Genomic DNA, 16540 nt, shown 5'->3' with positions numbered 1-16540 from the left:
GCTCAAAAAGACAGAATGAAAAAGTATTAGTGAAGGAAGACTGGAGCTCAGGCTTCAAGGTAGGTGGTGGTTGGAAGTACTTAACACAAATCCTCCTCAACTTCCAATGGATGAGAAATTGCTATCCTACAAATTAATTTGCCACCTCTACCTATTACCCTGAATCAAGCCTCAAGCTTACTCAATATGCGCGAAAGGTGTCTCTAAGCATCTATGACTAAATATTTGTAACCTGCCAATATCTCCTGTTTTTCAAAAAACCATATTCCATATTCACGAAGTAAAAGTATACTCGCTCTTTCGTTGGTATACAGACATCCCTTCCACTCTGCAGGTAACGCAAGTTGCGGAACGTCAACTGAGCTTTTTGAATACATGCTGAAATTTAGTCAGACACCAACCCATAAGGACGGATGAGACTTCCAAGATAAGTGAAATGGTCGATACGTCCAACTTCACCCCCTTTCAATAGTTCAGACGCTGTTGTAGATTTTTAATATACTTTGCACATGTTTCGTGAATTCCATCCTATTTGGTTTTTTAGATATTTAAGAATTAGTTTAAAGAAAGAAACTGTTGTTACCATGTTATGAATAAATAAAGAATGGATCAATTTTTAAAGGAACCTATATAAGCCTACAAAAGTTTTAGGAGTAAAGGAAGAAAACAGAACTGCTATTTGTAGATTTCATAATGTGATCATTATGTTTCTAGCGTACTTAATTTTTGAATTATTGGAGATAACTTTAGTTGGTAGACTCCTAGTGATAATAATAACACATAAAATAAGATGAAACGTTAGTTTGTAACCTCATTCAAATGGACAAATGGTATTCATTGTATTGATTTGATAGACCGTTGTGTTTGTGTGTAACTATTAACAACGTAACACCAACTCATTTGCCAGATATTTAAGCTTGAGTCACACTTTAAGTGTGGAGGATAGGTTTACTACCCGGTTGCCGAAACCTGAAGTAGGTGTAATGGGTTGTGAACCTGGGACTTAGCGGGTGATAGTCAAACGCCTTAACAACTATGCCACCGCTCCACCACGCTACACCTAATAATTTCATTTGTTAAGCCCAGCATTCCAATAATTAAAATTACGTATGATTTATTTATCCCTCAGGGTCCTGGAGCCAAATGTACACCATTAGTTTGGGATGAGGGTTTTCTAACTTGCCTAGGTGGGTCCTCCATATCCACCAATCCGGTTTAAATGCCGTACATTCGCTTTTCGTTCTCTCGATTTCGTAAACTACACTGCCGCCATGAGAAGGCAGTGAACTGGACTTCTCTGGTTAGTGGCTATATACACGTGGCCATACGAAAACATTTCAAGAGGATAGACCCTTTTCATCCTCGGCTGTACCAGGGTATTTGATGGTGATTGCTGACTGATTGTTAATTACATCCAAGATATTTTGAATTTACTGATTATTGCAATTCTTTTAAGTTGTAGCCCAACCGTTGCTGCTACCTTGATATGGTGATTAGACTTGCTTATCGTGATGACCACTTGGGCTACACTGACTGGAACAATCGTTCCTCAAGGTCCTATCATGCCAGATAGGTCTGTTGAAGAGCGGTGAGACTAGAAGCAGCAAACCCAAGGTCCGAAGGCGTATTCTTACTGCTGACTGTACACAAGTGTGACGGCAGTAAGGTTTTTTCTTCAGACAACCAGCATAACAGCGATGCTGCCTTCCCATAAGGAGGGGTGAGGTTAGAAAAATTCGGCCTTAAAGATTTACACCTCACCTTATCCCACGGATATCCACCTCCGGCGGTAAGGCCTCAACAAGTAAGGAGCTGGCACTAAAGCTACTCACAAAATGGTCGTGTGTGACCGACCACAAGCAGTTGTCCCTCGGGCACTGCGGCCATGCTCTCAAGTCATTAAGACCAGCCCTAACCCAATCCCGTTTTCAGGTACCTCTAGAAGAACCCTTCCACGGTGTGGGCAACCGGGAAGTGATAACTTCCTTCATATCCCTAACAGCACTCAAGATCACTGTATTCATAATCAATCTCCTTCTTCAATTCCTATTATTTCTCCTACATCGACTTTCAATTCTAAACTTTCTCCTCAAGTGTCATCATGGCCAACGATTCTAGTGCGCGAAATACGGTCTCAGGTCTTCTGAAACCTCGCTCCAAACTACACATTAAGGCTTTCAACGTACCTACCCTATGTCAAATCGGGCAACAGGCCTCTTTGGCTGAAACTCTAGAGTCTCGTACGATTGACGTATGCTGTGTCTCCAAAACACGCATACAGAATCCTAGTGTGATCACTCACTTGACCTCAACTCTGCAAAACGGAGAGACAACGAGATACACCCTCCGTTTGTCTGGTGACCTGATGGTTAATTCTCGTGGACTGGAGGGTTTAGGCATAGCACTAAGTACGAAGGCAGAGCAAGAAATGATACGATGGATCCCTGTTAACAGTCGCCTATGTGCTGTTCGACCAAAAGGCTCCGTAAGAACTCGGAAGGATAGGGACACACGTCGTTGCCTTTTCGTCGTTTCTGCCTACGCTCCCACTGACTGCAGACCGGATGATGTGAAAGATGACTTTTACATAAAGCTCTCTGAACTTCTTCAAAAAGCTAAAAGCTCGGACATAGTACTCGTAGCAGGTGACTTTAATACGCAGGTAGGTAGCTTAAACCAACCAGAAAGACATTTAGGTGGGTATTTTAGTATCCCGGCTCAGCGAACAAATAATGTTGATCGTCTGCGGCAACTGTGCTCAGACAACAATTTACTTTTAGCAAGCACCAATTTTTAGCATAGAAAGAGACATCGTCTAGCGTGGCGACCATCAAACCAACAATGGACTCAAATAGACCATATTGCCATCAGTCATGGTTGGAGAGGCTCGATAAAAAGCTGTCGCTCGTTCTGGAATGCATGTTTAGACTCTGATCATACTTTAATGCAAGCACGCATTTGCTTGCGCCTTACTGAACGCAAAAGAAACAACATTAAGAAAACCCATTAGAATTGAACTGGAGGGACGAGAAAGCCAAAAGTAGTTTCCAGGAACAACTGGGTTCTCATCTAGGTAGTTCTTAAAACGAGGCTGACCCAAATGTTGCTTGGAAAGATATACAAACAACTGTGGAAACAGCAGCGACATTTATTAGTGATTTGAACCAAAGGGTCACGAAAAACCAATGGGTTTCTACTAAATCTGTTGCATCGATGGATTCTCATAAACTCATTCCATCGAACTCTGAGCACGATGAAGGGCGTAAACAAATCAGGTCGAGGTTAACCAAAAGTCTACGGAACGATCGTGTGCAGTGGTGGGCAACGAAAGCTAAAGAAATGGAGAAGATAGTGGGTGTAGGCAACACCAGACAGCTTTTCAAACTGGGATTGAGAAGTCAAGTGTAAGTGAGACGATCTCGGAAAAGAACGACTATTTTATCTGCCCTCAGCCCAGGCGTTTAGAACGATGGGCGGAACACTTTAAGGAGCAGTTCAACTGGCCTTCAACTAATGTACAACTACCCACCATTGTCAAACAATCTGAATGGAACATTGAGGTAGACCCCCCAACTCTAATTGAAGTTCAAAAAGCTATGGCTAATCTGAAAAGAGGAAGGGCAGCTGGTCCAGTTGGATTGACTCCAGAGGTCTTTAAATATGGTGGTCGAATTTCGGCGATTAGGTTGACTAGTATTTTAGCTAAAATATGAGAGTTGGACGTAATCCCATCTGACTGGTAGCAATCACTGATTGTCCCAATATATAAAGAGGGGCCAAAATCATCCTGCGATAACCATAGAGTGATTAGTCTGACTAACATAGCATCTAAAATACTAGCCTCAATAATTATCGGACGCCTACCAGGGACTCGTGAATTGCAAACACGAAAAAATCAGGCTGGTTTCAGACGTGGTCGTGGCTGCATCGACCGCATATTCACTATTCGTCAGGTTTTAGAACACAGGCATGCTTATGGGCGTCGGACTATGATAGTTTTTCTTGACTTGAAAGCAGCATTTGACTCTGTTGACCGAGAAGTTCTGTGGCAGTGTCTGTCATTTAAAGGTGTATCTCAGAAGTACATAAACCTTATGAAGACTCTTTGCTCGAACACTACCAGTCGAGTGAGAGCTTATGGCGAACTGTCATCTGATTTTACAACCTCAAGTGGTGTCCGACAAGGTTGTTCACTATCCCCATTTTTGTTTAACTTCATTATAGACCTATTGCTGGAAATAACGTTCACGTCGACTGAATTTTCAGGAATCGATCTCCTTACAGGAGGTCTACTTATCGACTTAGAATACGTAGATGACATAGTCCTGTTTGGTGAAAACGCTGATAAGATCCAGAGTCTTTTGGTTGCACTAAGCAACAATGCTAGGAAGTTTGGGATGCGTTTCTACCCCTCCAAATGCTTCATGACTGGCCTGCGTCAACACCTGAACTAAAGTTAGTGAGCGAAGAAGTCGAACGCGTCAACAACTTCACTTATCCTGGAAGTCTGATCAGCCGTAATGTGTTGGTGTCTGACGAAATCTCAGCACGAATTCAAAAGGCTCGTTTGGGTTTTGCCAACTTACGTGACCTATGGAGAAGGCGAGATATCCGTCTATCAATTAAGGGACGAGTATACTGCACAGCAGTTCGCTCTGTTCTACTTTACGGCTGTGAAACATGGCCATTAAGAGTAGAAGGTACTCGTAAGTTGACGCAGGTTACTTATTTATGGTCCGCGCGACTATCGTGACTAATGGTTGGAGACTCTGTGTGACATGGCTGAGAATCGATCACAATGGCATAGGTGTATAAACTCTTTATCTACCCTTAAACAGTGAGATTAAAATTACTTAAAATTACTTCTACGAAGTAATTCTTTCTCCCTGTATCATATCCTCATATGAAATCTTTATTTGATATATTATTACCTTTGAAGTAATTACTGCTAGTAATTTGATGTTCATCTTGTTATGCTAATAAGGTGTGGCGATGCATATATGTACCTGGTTCTACGTTGTAACTGTCTGATTGACTTTTAGTTGTAGCTCACTCGAATTGCTTTATTATGACTAAATTTTTCTCCTTCTGGCAGCTAATTCCAAATCTTGATCATGCTGGTTTCAAAACAATGTTAAATACATTTTATGCTACGGCTATTGATTATCATGAACATGGTTTACAACCTTTAGGATTGTTACGTTTAAGTACTACAGATACTACTACTAGTAGTGGTAGTAGTACGTCAGGAAAGATGTTTCCCAGTGAAGATGATACTATTATAGTTATTCGTCGATGGGGATTTTCTATTCTACGTCATTTACAAGATGTGGAAATTCTATTATGGAATAATATACCTCCTATAATTGATCGAATACAATCACGTAAGTACTCTGAGTTTTTTTAGTTTGGTGTTATATGTATTGTTGGTTAACATTTTCCCGCCTATTTCTGGAGAACTTTTTTGCACTATGTACTAAACCACGCCTGATGCATGAGGTCAATTATCATTACTAAGTAGTCTATGGTGGAGTAGATAAATTGAGTTGGAAATTTCCAAGTTCATACCGTTGAATTATCTATCTACGTGTATTTACTATTCATTATGTTGTGATGACGAATACTACCGTATATTTAGGTTACTAATTCTCGTCTTTAAAACTAAGGGTGACCTATAACGGAGGCATCAAGTCGGTCAATTATGAGTTTAATCGTTGTTTTTCTAAGTAGAAGCGACCAGTCAATTAATCAGCTTGTGAAACCTCATCAATTGAATTGGTTTGCATCCTTGTCACACATGCCCAGCCACCTTCTGTCTGAATATAAGCGTTAAGTAGCATGGACTTGGGCTGAAATAAATAAAGAGCTGGTCAGACGATGACATGTCATCTCTCCATGAAGTAGTTCACCGTTTTTTAGAGTCTTTCCGGGAGATTCAGGCTTCCGTGTCTTTGACGTTGATAAGATGATTTGTTACCTATGGTTGGAAACCGTCAATGATTTGAGTCAAAATCAGTCTCAGTGATTGATCCATTTATTGTTTACTCTTCTTAAAATCCTAAGCTTTATATTCTATGGTTTTCATTCTTCATCCTTCTCAACAGTCTCTACTTTATATTCTTCTTCTTCTTCTTCTTCTTCTTCTTATTATTATTATTATTATTATTATTATTATTACCAGTGATATTTTCAAACTTCCTCTCTTCTCGTTATATGTTCTCGAATTCATTGGCATAAAGTACAACAGCTCGTGACCAGTATGTATATGTTTGTACGTTATTTATGGATTGGTTTACCCTTAACAAGTATCCCAAGTAGTTAATCATACATAATACGCATAGAAGTAAGATTGTCATTGATTGTTACCACACTACGTCAACTCAGAGAGATTAACTTATCAAAATGAAAAGCAGAGGAGTCGAAATAATGGTAGCATCAATTGTATTACTGGAAAAGAGAATATAAAATGAATAACGTATGTAAAGTATTCAGAGGAACATAAAAATTGAATATATGTACTCCACTGTGATCAGTTCTCAGCCATCTATGCCATCTGGAATCTCCAACTATTGATCACGATTATCTCGCCAACTCCAACCAAGTAGTTCATACTTTTCGATACAACGCAGATTAACAGTCAAAGACTTCATGGGAGGATTACACGTTTAGCTTTCTGCCGACCTACTTCTATCACTATCACCATTAGACGTTATAATAGGCAGTACTTGAACATATGTAAGATATGTCTTAGTCATCTTAGTTGGTAAAGATTTGCAGCCTCGTCAACCAAATTACTGATTTTGACAACAGTCATGTAGTTTTGTATGTTCACAAGTTTTCCAAATTAAAATAATCTTAGGATTGAATGAAACTACTTCATATATATATATATGTATATATATATAATATCTAGTTATCCTGTGGATTCTATCTCTATTCTCCTTTAGCTCATCTTGATACAAAAGTAAACACACAAAACGTCGTTGATCTAACTACGGATTGTAGAAAGATTCTGCATATTCTCCAAGCTCAACCTAAATGGCCCCATTGGAAAGCTAATCTTTTTGGTCGTACAAAATCTAATTTAAACATCAGCCCATTGGTATTAGTTGAACAAATAATGTAAGTGTCTGTCAGTAAGCTTTTTTTTCTTAATCCTTATTTATGGGCAAATATGATATCCAATGTGGTTTTTAATGCTGTTTTTTCGTATTTGGCTATTAAACCTACCCGTTCAACAGCGCGATCAATTACTTTATACCATGCTTGAAAAAAAACGCTACAAGGTAGAGGTCTCTCACCAACTTATAAATACAGCCATTGGGTGATTTTTTATCAAATTGTTCATGTTCGACTCTCTATTCTTACTACCATGTAGAAGATAGTGATTCTGAATACGTTACAATGCACAGGCCGTGAATTATCTATAGATAAGGAATTTCATTTTAGTATCCAACTGAAATTTTAAACGTCATATATGGCACTATATATGTTTAGTTTCAATTAACTACTCGTTCACCAATTACTTGGTTATGTGCAATATTCTGTGACGGCTTTTGATACTACTCGGTTGCCCAAAGCGAAGTAAATGAAGGGTTTCAAACATGGAACAAAGTAGATGAAAGCCAAACGTCTTAGCCGGTAAGATACTGCCTAGTTGGTATGTTTTTCAATGTTCTAACAAACTGTTTGCATCTTACTTGATTTCATATTTCAGAGCTCTTTTAAGCTTTATACCTAATGATAGTTCGAAAAAACTAAATATATAATTATTATAGGTCAAACAGACTTAAAACTTTATGAAGGTTCAGCTAAGTAAGATGGAATCGACGGAGATATATTTTAGTTTTTAAACCCAGTCTTCGTGAGACTGAAAACCTTTTAGAAACAAAGAATCCCGCGAGGCGGGATCGTGGATGCGCACTGCTGAGGAGTCCCACAATAGGACGAAGCGACCGTCCAGTGCTTCCAGGTTTTCCATGGTGGTCTAGCTTCAACTGACTCATGATCTTAACTATATAAAAATTATCTTTTTGTTATCCTTTTCTATATGTATTATTTTGTCATATTTCCTGTCGTCCATAAGGTAGATCGTTTTACGTACTATATCTGTAATTAACCAGTTTTTTTACTTTAAGTGCTTATCAGTATAAAATTGACTGATCTACATCAATCTCACTAGAAGACAAGTTGTTTGGTTAACTACATTTTTTTTCGTGATTCTTATATAGTAAATATTTGTCTTTATTGAAACGTGTGAATATATTTAGTCATCTTTTGAGTTCCAGTGTATCGGTTGATAAATTTCCATTAGTTTTCACATTTTTTGGATTATCTGCTTTTATTCTTTTCGGTTTCAGATTCATATCTGTACTATAAGGGTGAAAGACCAGGGGGCTGTGTTAATTTTTTACTAGTCAGCTTCTGTGCTTGTCTATTCTTCTGTTGAATAAATCAATTAAGAATCCAGAGACCACTTTCTCAGGTGGTAGTTTCAAGAGTTGACTTCTGGATATGAAATCTGCATGCCACTGGGATTCTGTTGGTTTATAGCTTTTGAACTCTCCTTCTATATCCTCTAAGTTGTTCTGATATACTTGGAAGAAAAAGAGATGTATTAGCTCGAAAATCAGTTCTTAGTATGCCATGTATTATAGGTAAATCAACTTTTATCTGCAATAGGAAGATGTAAAGATGGTTAGCTTCTCGCGCTGCTCAGTGTATATTAATCCATACAGTTACGTAATTGCACAGATAGCAATCCTATGTACTATTTCATAGAGGTGTGAGTTGACTTTAAAACAGAAACTCAAAGCCTATACACACTTTCTCAATCTGAATCACAGTAGAGATTCGTTAATCATAGTGAGGTTATTTATATCTTACTTGATGAGAGCTTATCCTAATGCCTGTATAAGTCAGAGCCGTTCGGCTTCAATCGAAAGACATTAAACCATGGTCTTATGGTTAGTAAAACTAATTAGCTAACTGAAACTAAGTATAGTTCTTAAAGTTAGTCACATTGTCTAGAACTTCCACACCTGTAGTCATCTAAGATGAAGAGAAAATACTGTAAGGAATAATGTGTCCAGGTTAAATTGTTACTTTTGAAAATACCATTACTGAAAATTGGTACCATTGACTCACTTGAGTTCATCATCTGATACTTTTTTTCCCTAGTGAAGAACTCGACCAAATCAATGAATGTTGGCTACCACCACCTATTATTTCATCTGTAAAATTTAAAAGCCCATTTTGCACTGGCTCTCTGTCCAATTCACATCTCACTGCTGTCATCTATTTATTATCGCTTCTGGATAATTGTGATATTATGAATAAAAGTGTTCAATCTTTACAAAGCTTATTCGATATGGATACTAATTCAACGTATGAAGATATGGAAATAACTAATCAATCGTGGTATAATAATAGTAGATCTATTGGAGAGAGAAGTAAGTTAATTCTCGGCGAGAACTTCTGTCCTTGTTGTCTTTTGGATTTGACTAACGCTTCTGACTGTAACATTAAGTAGTAACTTTAGTTCCAGCTTCATAGGGAGCACTATTTTCTTCAAGACTAGATAAACCTTGCTGATTAGAGTCAATTAGAATAAAATCTAGCTGTTAGACCCATCGAAAGAGTTCACTCGAGGTCGTTTGAAGTCAGAAGACTGAATTTCTCAGGATGATTCTACAGTAAATGATAATTAACTTATGTTAAAACGACTTCAAATTCAAAGTGAAAAACTCACCAACGACAGTCAACATGCAACATAGACAAGCAAAAAAGACCAATTCAATATTATAGCTAGATCGGAACATTGTGTATTCACCGATAGCAGGACAGTTAGTTTAAGATAAACTAATGAAATACAAAAAAGAAATTTTACTATAAGTAGGGAAGTTATGGTACATAAGTCGTACACAATATTTTCTTCTTGATTGCCTTCGATCACTTAACATAGTCCCTATTTATTAAGATGAAATGTATTTTTCCAATATAATTCCTGATGTTAATAAAATTTTTTGATTACTGAACACACCTTTGATAACTTACTGCTGTATAAGTTTTCATTCAGTTTTGATTAGTTGATTAGTACCATTTATTAGTTAGTGTATACGTTATACCTATTTCATAACCTACTTTATTCAAGTATCCTAAACTGCGGGGAATGGGTACACACTATCTGAGCGCTTAAATCAAAGTTAGTAAAAGTTAGTTTTTTAAAATGCTTCTCAATCTTTGGAAAGAAAGTTCTTATACTGGTGACGTCACCTATCTGGATAACTTAAAGGATGAGTATTATTTTATTTCGGTTACTGTATCTAAAGAAGTATTGCGGAGGACTTTGTTTATAATAATTATATTATTAGTGTAAGTGGTTTTTGAAGTTCTTTTTTGAATTTTATAGTTTACATCTTAAACTGACCATAATTGGGCAACCATTAAAGACCAGAAAGTTCACTTTACAGTCATTTCTTCCTAGTATGGGACAGCTCATCAGAGCTCACCCATAACCTCAGTGGGGGTCGAGCTCACTACCTTCGGGTATCACAGCTAGAGCCTAACCTTTACGTTTCTCAGTCGGTATATAATAGCATACAAATTTAGCTTTGATAGCTTCGTGATACTGTGCAATCAATTGTGAAGTTCAACTATGCTGGGTTTCAGGCTACTACCCACCAGGGGCATTATAATGTGACTGAAGTGTATTGCAAAGTGAGTTAATGTAGGCTTGCGAAAAGCTTGGTACCGAGTCAGTGACTTAATTACTAGCCTCAAGACCCTAGAGTCCTGAGCTTAATCTTTGCTGATTTGTGAATAAACACTATTGAGGTGTTTCATACTTAACAGGAAGATACAACTGTTCAGTGTCTCCTGGCTTTCAATAGTTAATCTAATTATTATCAGTTCGTAATGTTAATTATAAGTTAGTAATAATAATATCTTTCTTAAATTTTAATTCTATCTAATGTGTACTTTCAATTATTATTTTAACAAAAAACAAAAAAGCAAGTTCTTTCATCCCAACAAATGGTCAAACAATTGATAAAGAATCTAAGAAATTTACCAGAAAACTTTCTAATTCAAGTGTCCAATTTATACGTTTATCACTTGCTGAATCTACTGAAACTCGTATTTTATTTGCATTCGCTTTATTAATTTTAATACGACGTAATGAACTTGCTTCAAATGGTTTAATAATGTTACGTAATAATAATAATAACAACAATAATAATGATGCTGATGAGGATGATGAAGATGATGATTGTTTAGCTGATAAACAACCGAAAGGTATAGATATTAATTGGCATAATAATGCAAAAAATCGACTTGTCTCATTAATTCAAAGTCTTGGATTTTTACATAATTTAACGGTTGTTCGTGTACGACCTACTCCTGATATGGATAAATTGTAAGTTGTATTTACTTAACAGTTATAATAGAATTTTTTTCTTCAATGATTAAATGTTTTTCAATAATAACCATCATTTTTGGTTGATTTGTAAATAGTGAGTTGGATATCTTTGAATGTAAAATATACTTCATTGTTAATGAATGAACTTACTATTTCTTTGCCATAAGTCCAACACTAACTTGTTTAACATCATGGTTAAAGTTTCTTTGCATTTTCATGTGATGATGTAATTTACTTTATACTACTGATATTCAGCATTGAATAATGATAGGTAATTGATAGAAGTGAACAATATTGCCTAAACTGATCATGTCTATGATATCAGCTGTTCAATTTTTGCACCAATTTTAAAATGCAATAATGGAAAGTTCATAATCATTTTAAAAAAACTTGATAAAGTCTAACAATATGTAATTATTATTCAGACCCTTAAAATTGGTAAACAAAAGAAAGAAGTAAGAATAGAGATTGTTATAACGTATGAGTGCGTGCGTGCCCTGTTTGATATATGAACGTGCTGATCCCCGCCAATCAGAGAGGAGCGAATTATCTATCAGAGCTATGATACACAAAAGCCGTATAAGTAGCCTTGAGTACTTATCCGTCCTGCTTTCTGCCTAGCCCAGCCAGTTAAGTCCAGAACACCAATAACAGCCTCTGCAATATGAATAATTATTCACAAACATACTGGGTTTATATGCCAAACAAACAGACCACATCGTACCATAAAATAGAAAATAACATTTGTACAAGATTTAGCCAAATGTGGCTGTGAATAGGGGGAACAGTAATCAATAGACTGGGGATAACTCAAGAATGGTAAATCGTATAATAATAGTCTATAGGTCAAAATAAAGCTTATGATAAGAGAACACGAATATGAATAGTTTAGTTACTTCACAATTATCACAATAGGAAATATACATATCACATGTACCATAAATAGTTCTTAAAGTTACCATTCATAAATCTCCACGGGATATAACAGAGATGAATCTTAGTGATTCGTCAAGTAACAACGAGAAAGTGGTTAATTTTCTTTCTAAGAAGATAACAAGAAACACAATTAAGCAGAAATCAAATGTACATAACATCTTTACATAATTTATAAATCATTCAATCTCATTTCAAAGTTCAATGGGAATATAGTATAGCAGTGAATTTGAAATAGTTGTAACTAATTTCCAACTGCCCCCAAATGCCCTGGTACGGCTGATAGTGGGGAGAGTCCACTCTCCCTCTTGAAATGCTCTCACATGGCAAAATATTATTTATTATCATTTCATATTATCACTCAGTATATAATCGAATTGCAAGTGTTCAATTACTCAGCTTTGAAATCAGATTTTCATGAGTCACAATAACAAAATATTAGCCACTCTGTTATTGATTCATGTCTGAAAAACAGTAATGGATTATTCGCTAAAGGAGTCTTAATATTTTGCGATTTGTTCAGTTCAGCATACGGTAACTGCTAGCCCCCAAATGCCCTGGTACAGCCGAGAGTGAGGAGAGTCCGCTCCCCCTCTCGAAATTCTCTCACATGGCCACACGTATATAGCCTCTGTTAGGGAAGTCCTACTCACTGCCTTCTCGTGGTGGGGGTGTTGTTTACGAAATTGAGAGGACGTAAAGCGAATGCCCGGCGCTTTAACCAGGTTGGTGGACACGGCGAGTCCATCTAGGGGAGTAGGCGATCTTATGGTTAGGTCATTGTTGATAATATTAATCTATAGATGAAACAGCACTTCATAATTTATACTACAGACTGATTTTATGTAGAAAAACATATGTTAGGAGGCAGTGATCTGATATTTGTCTTACAATGGGACTGCTAAACAGTACATATCCACGACCCGACTGGGGACCGAACCCACGGTCTTCAAGTCTCGCGCAGGTCTCTTAACCTTCGAATCACTGATTTAGAACTGTAGACTGTTGTATGCCAACTCAGTAGTTCGAATGCTATTCGCTCATAGAAAGACATGAAGGCCTTAATTTCTATCCCGTTTTCGGTCATGGATACTTGCAGTTACAGTCTTACACTCCAACGAATCAGCTATTCAGTCCTTCCTCCTGGTTTTTAATCATTGTTTAATTAACATTAGTCCATTATGTAAACTATATATATAATGTTTGTGTGAGTGCAAATTCGATCGCTAGTTGTTTTTATTTTCACAGATCTATCATTAGAGATCATCTGAATATCCTTGGAATTCATGATATCCTCTTTCCTATTGAAAGACTGAATACTAATTCTACAACTGCTCTGTTATCAGTACCGCCAGCCAATCAAACACCTGGTTTGACAATATTTGATCAAATCTGGTTGAACTGGGATTGGTTGAAATTATGTTCTTCAAAGACTGACATCTCATCCCCCTCCTTTTCTAGTTGGTTTGAATTCATTAATTATGTTCTATCAGAATTTTCAAGATTATTATCTCCTACAATAGATGGTGGACAAGGGATTGTCTCTGTGCTTTGGTTGTTATTATGGTGTGGACATGTAAGTTTTCAATTAAATAAATTTTATTTGAAATTGTGTAATTTTAATATTACTAAAAATTTGGTTTAGTTAAACACATAAATATTGATACAAAGGGGCACAAGTCACTTGATTTGTGTGTGGGCTATGATACTACCCGGGTGCCCAAACCGAAGATTATTCATTGAGAGTATGGTTCTAAAAAGACTGAATAAAAAATATTTATAAAAGAAATCCTAGGACTCAGGAATTAGAAAAAGATAAAGTTTGAATGGATCTTATTTATTTAGTTAATTAAACACATAAACATTGATACATAGAGGCACCAAATATATATGCGTCACACAAATCGGATGATTTGTGTGAGGGCCAGAATACTCCACAGGAGCCCATACCCAACCAAATGATTTTCTTAGGAGGCCACTCCTCGAGCCTTCGATCTGGAGATATGATCCACAACGCAGTGGATCAGCCTTAGGAAATCCAGTCTAATGGTAGCCAGTGACCAACAACAGGTTGATACACCATTTGTTCACTCAGGATCCTGGAACCCATGTACACCATTGATTTGGAATCAATGTTTTCCAGATCTCCTGGATGGATCCTCCATACTCAACAACCCCGTTAAAGCGTCGGATATTCGCTTTTCGTCCTCTCAATAACAAATAACACACTTAACATGAGAGAGAGAGAGAGTGAGTAGGGCTGTACTATCAGTGGCTATATACACGTGACTATGTGAGAGCATTTCGAGAGGGAGAGCTGACTCTCCCCAGCCTCGGTCGTACCAGGGCATTTGGGGGGAAACAGATTAAGAACTAGCAAAAGATGAATATATACCGAAACGTAGGAGTGTGCTGGATACACAAACACTTTGTTACAAGCTGTTTTAAAATGTATAGATAGATTATGATCAGTAGTGGAATCCTGGATACACCTTTAATCCTATTTAAGTACATCATGGCAATCCTGAAAATCAATAACAGGCGCTTACTAATAATAGTAATATCAACATCGTGTCCGTTGATGAATAAGATAGTGGCTATCTTAACTAAGTGGTTTAGTGATTAATGACACTTTAGCATTTGGCCTCCAAATGCCCTGGTACGGCTGAGAGTGGGGAGAGTCCGCTCTCCCTCTCCAAATGCTCTCACATGGCCACGCGTATATAGCCTCTGCCAGGGAAGTTCTACTAACTACCTTCTCGTGACGGGGGTGTTGTTTACGAAATTGAGAGGACGAAAAGCGAATGCCCGGTGCTTTAACCGGGTTGGTGGACACGGTGGGTCCACCTAGAGGAGTTGGAAAACCGTGATTCCAAGCAATGATGCACATGGGCTCCAGTATCCTGAGGGAACAAATGACGTATGAATCAATCGTTGATCACCGGCTATCAATGGATATCATCTCCTTACGATGCTCCATTGCCCTGTGGATCAGGTATTTGGGTCAAAGGCTCCGGGTGTGACCCCCTGAGAAAACCACCTGCTTCAGTTTGGGCATCTGAGCAGTATCACAGCCCTCACACAAATCAAATGAGATTTGTGTGGCGCATATGTATCTGGTGCTTCCTTGTACCTATATTAATGTGTTCAAATAAATAAATAATTAGACTTTGGCATTTGAAGCGAAAGAGAATGAGCTCAAGTCTCAATTTCAACATCAACTAACTTTACTTGGATCCTGACTCACAATAGTCTTAACATTAAACCAGCTCTGGGAGACTTGAAGGTCCTGTGTTCAATCTTCTATGTGATCATGAATGTACACAGTACTTCGCGCTTTTCAATATCTACTCAGTGTATGATGTAAACCATTAAAATAAATTTAACTTGTTAAAATAGACTGTAATACAACTGTCATTTTTGTTTTATGTACAACAATCTGTTCAATTTTACAATTTTTTATGTTTTTATTCGTATGTGTGTATGTATTATGTGGTGTTAGAAAAAAAGAAGTTACGGAAGCTGTAAAATACAACATTTTGTCATCATTTAGTTTGTTTATTCTTTCCTTTTTTAAATAGTTTAGTTTTCTCTCAACATTTCTACCATTAAATGAAGAACCTATGTTTTTTCCCTTTATATTGTAATTAGTCGAATGAAGTGATGAAGTTGTGTATGCTTCTGTTACCTCCAACACGATCAGCTCGAATGGTTGGGAATGCTGCTAAACAGTTTGTTGGTGATATTAATAATAATAATCAAGACCATAGAACTTGGCAACTATTGTTCAGTTCTCCAGATTTGATCAATACCAATGATGACGGGGAATTGTGGCAATCTCAAAATGTTGATAATGACACTTTAGATTATGATGATGATAGTAATAATAATGATGGTAGTAGCGGTAGGATTTCTTGGTGGTGGGAGAAAGATTTCAGTTTTGTTCATTTATGCATTGGCTTAGCGAAATTATGGTCAGGGTATGTGATTCATAATATTGGTTTGAAAAGAAACATACAATTTGTAATTATAATTACTATTATTAGGTATTATATGTTAGTCCGAAGTACCTCACTTTGTCGTTCATAGTTTATATTATGAACTGGTTTTAGTTAGACGACTATTTAATGCCAGGTAGCACTAAATAGCTGTTTTGGCTCTAGTATCGGACTTCTTAGTAGTACGTAT

At 37.1% G+C, this 16540-nt stretch overlaps 1 protein-coding gene across 1 annotated transcript in view; it reads left to right on the top strand.

Moving 5' to 3' along the window:
* The window catches only part of Smp_194730 (hypothetical protein), a 37793-nt gene that overhangs the window by 5455 nt on the left and 15798 nt on the right, over nucleotides 1-16540 (top strand). Inside the window, exons 6-9 of the mRNA XM_018798818.1 lie at nucleotides 5096-5384; nucleotides 6948-7122; nucleotides 9181-9452; nucleotides 16056-16332. Of these exons, the coding sequence (XP_018650670.1) occupies nucleotides 5096-5384; nucleotides 6948-7122; nucleotides 9181-9452; nucleotides 16056-16332 (1013 nt within the window). The remainder of the gene's footprint in view (nucleotides 1-5095; nucleotides 5385-6947; nucleotides 7123-9180; nucleotides 9453-16055; nucleotides 16333-16540) is intronic.

This window comes from Schistosoma mansoni, chromosome 3 (assembly GCF_000237925.1).
Source record: "Schistosoma mansoni strain Puerto Rico chromosome 3, complete genome".
In the NCBI taxonomy this organism is placed as follows: Eukaryota; Metazoa; Platyhelminthes; class Trematoda; order Strigeidida; family Schistosomatidae; genus Schistosoma; species Schistosoma mansoni.
Note: the sequence above shows the minus strand (reverse complement) of the source record. Positions and strands in the feature narration are given on the sequence as shown.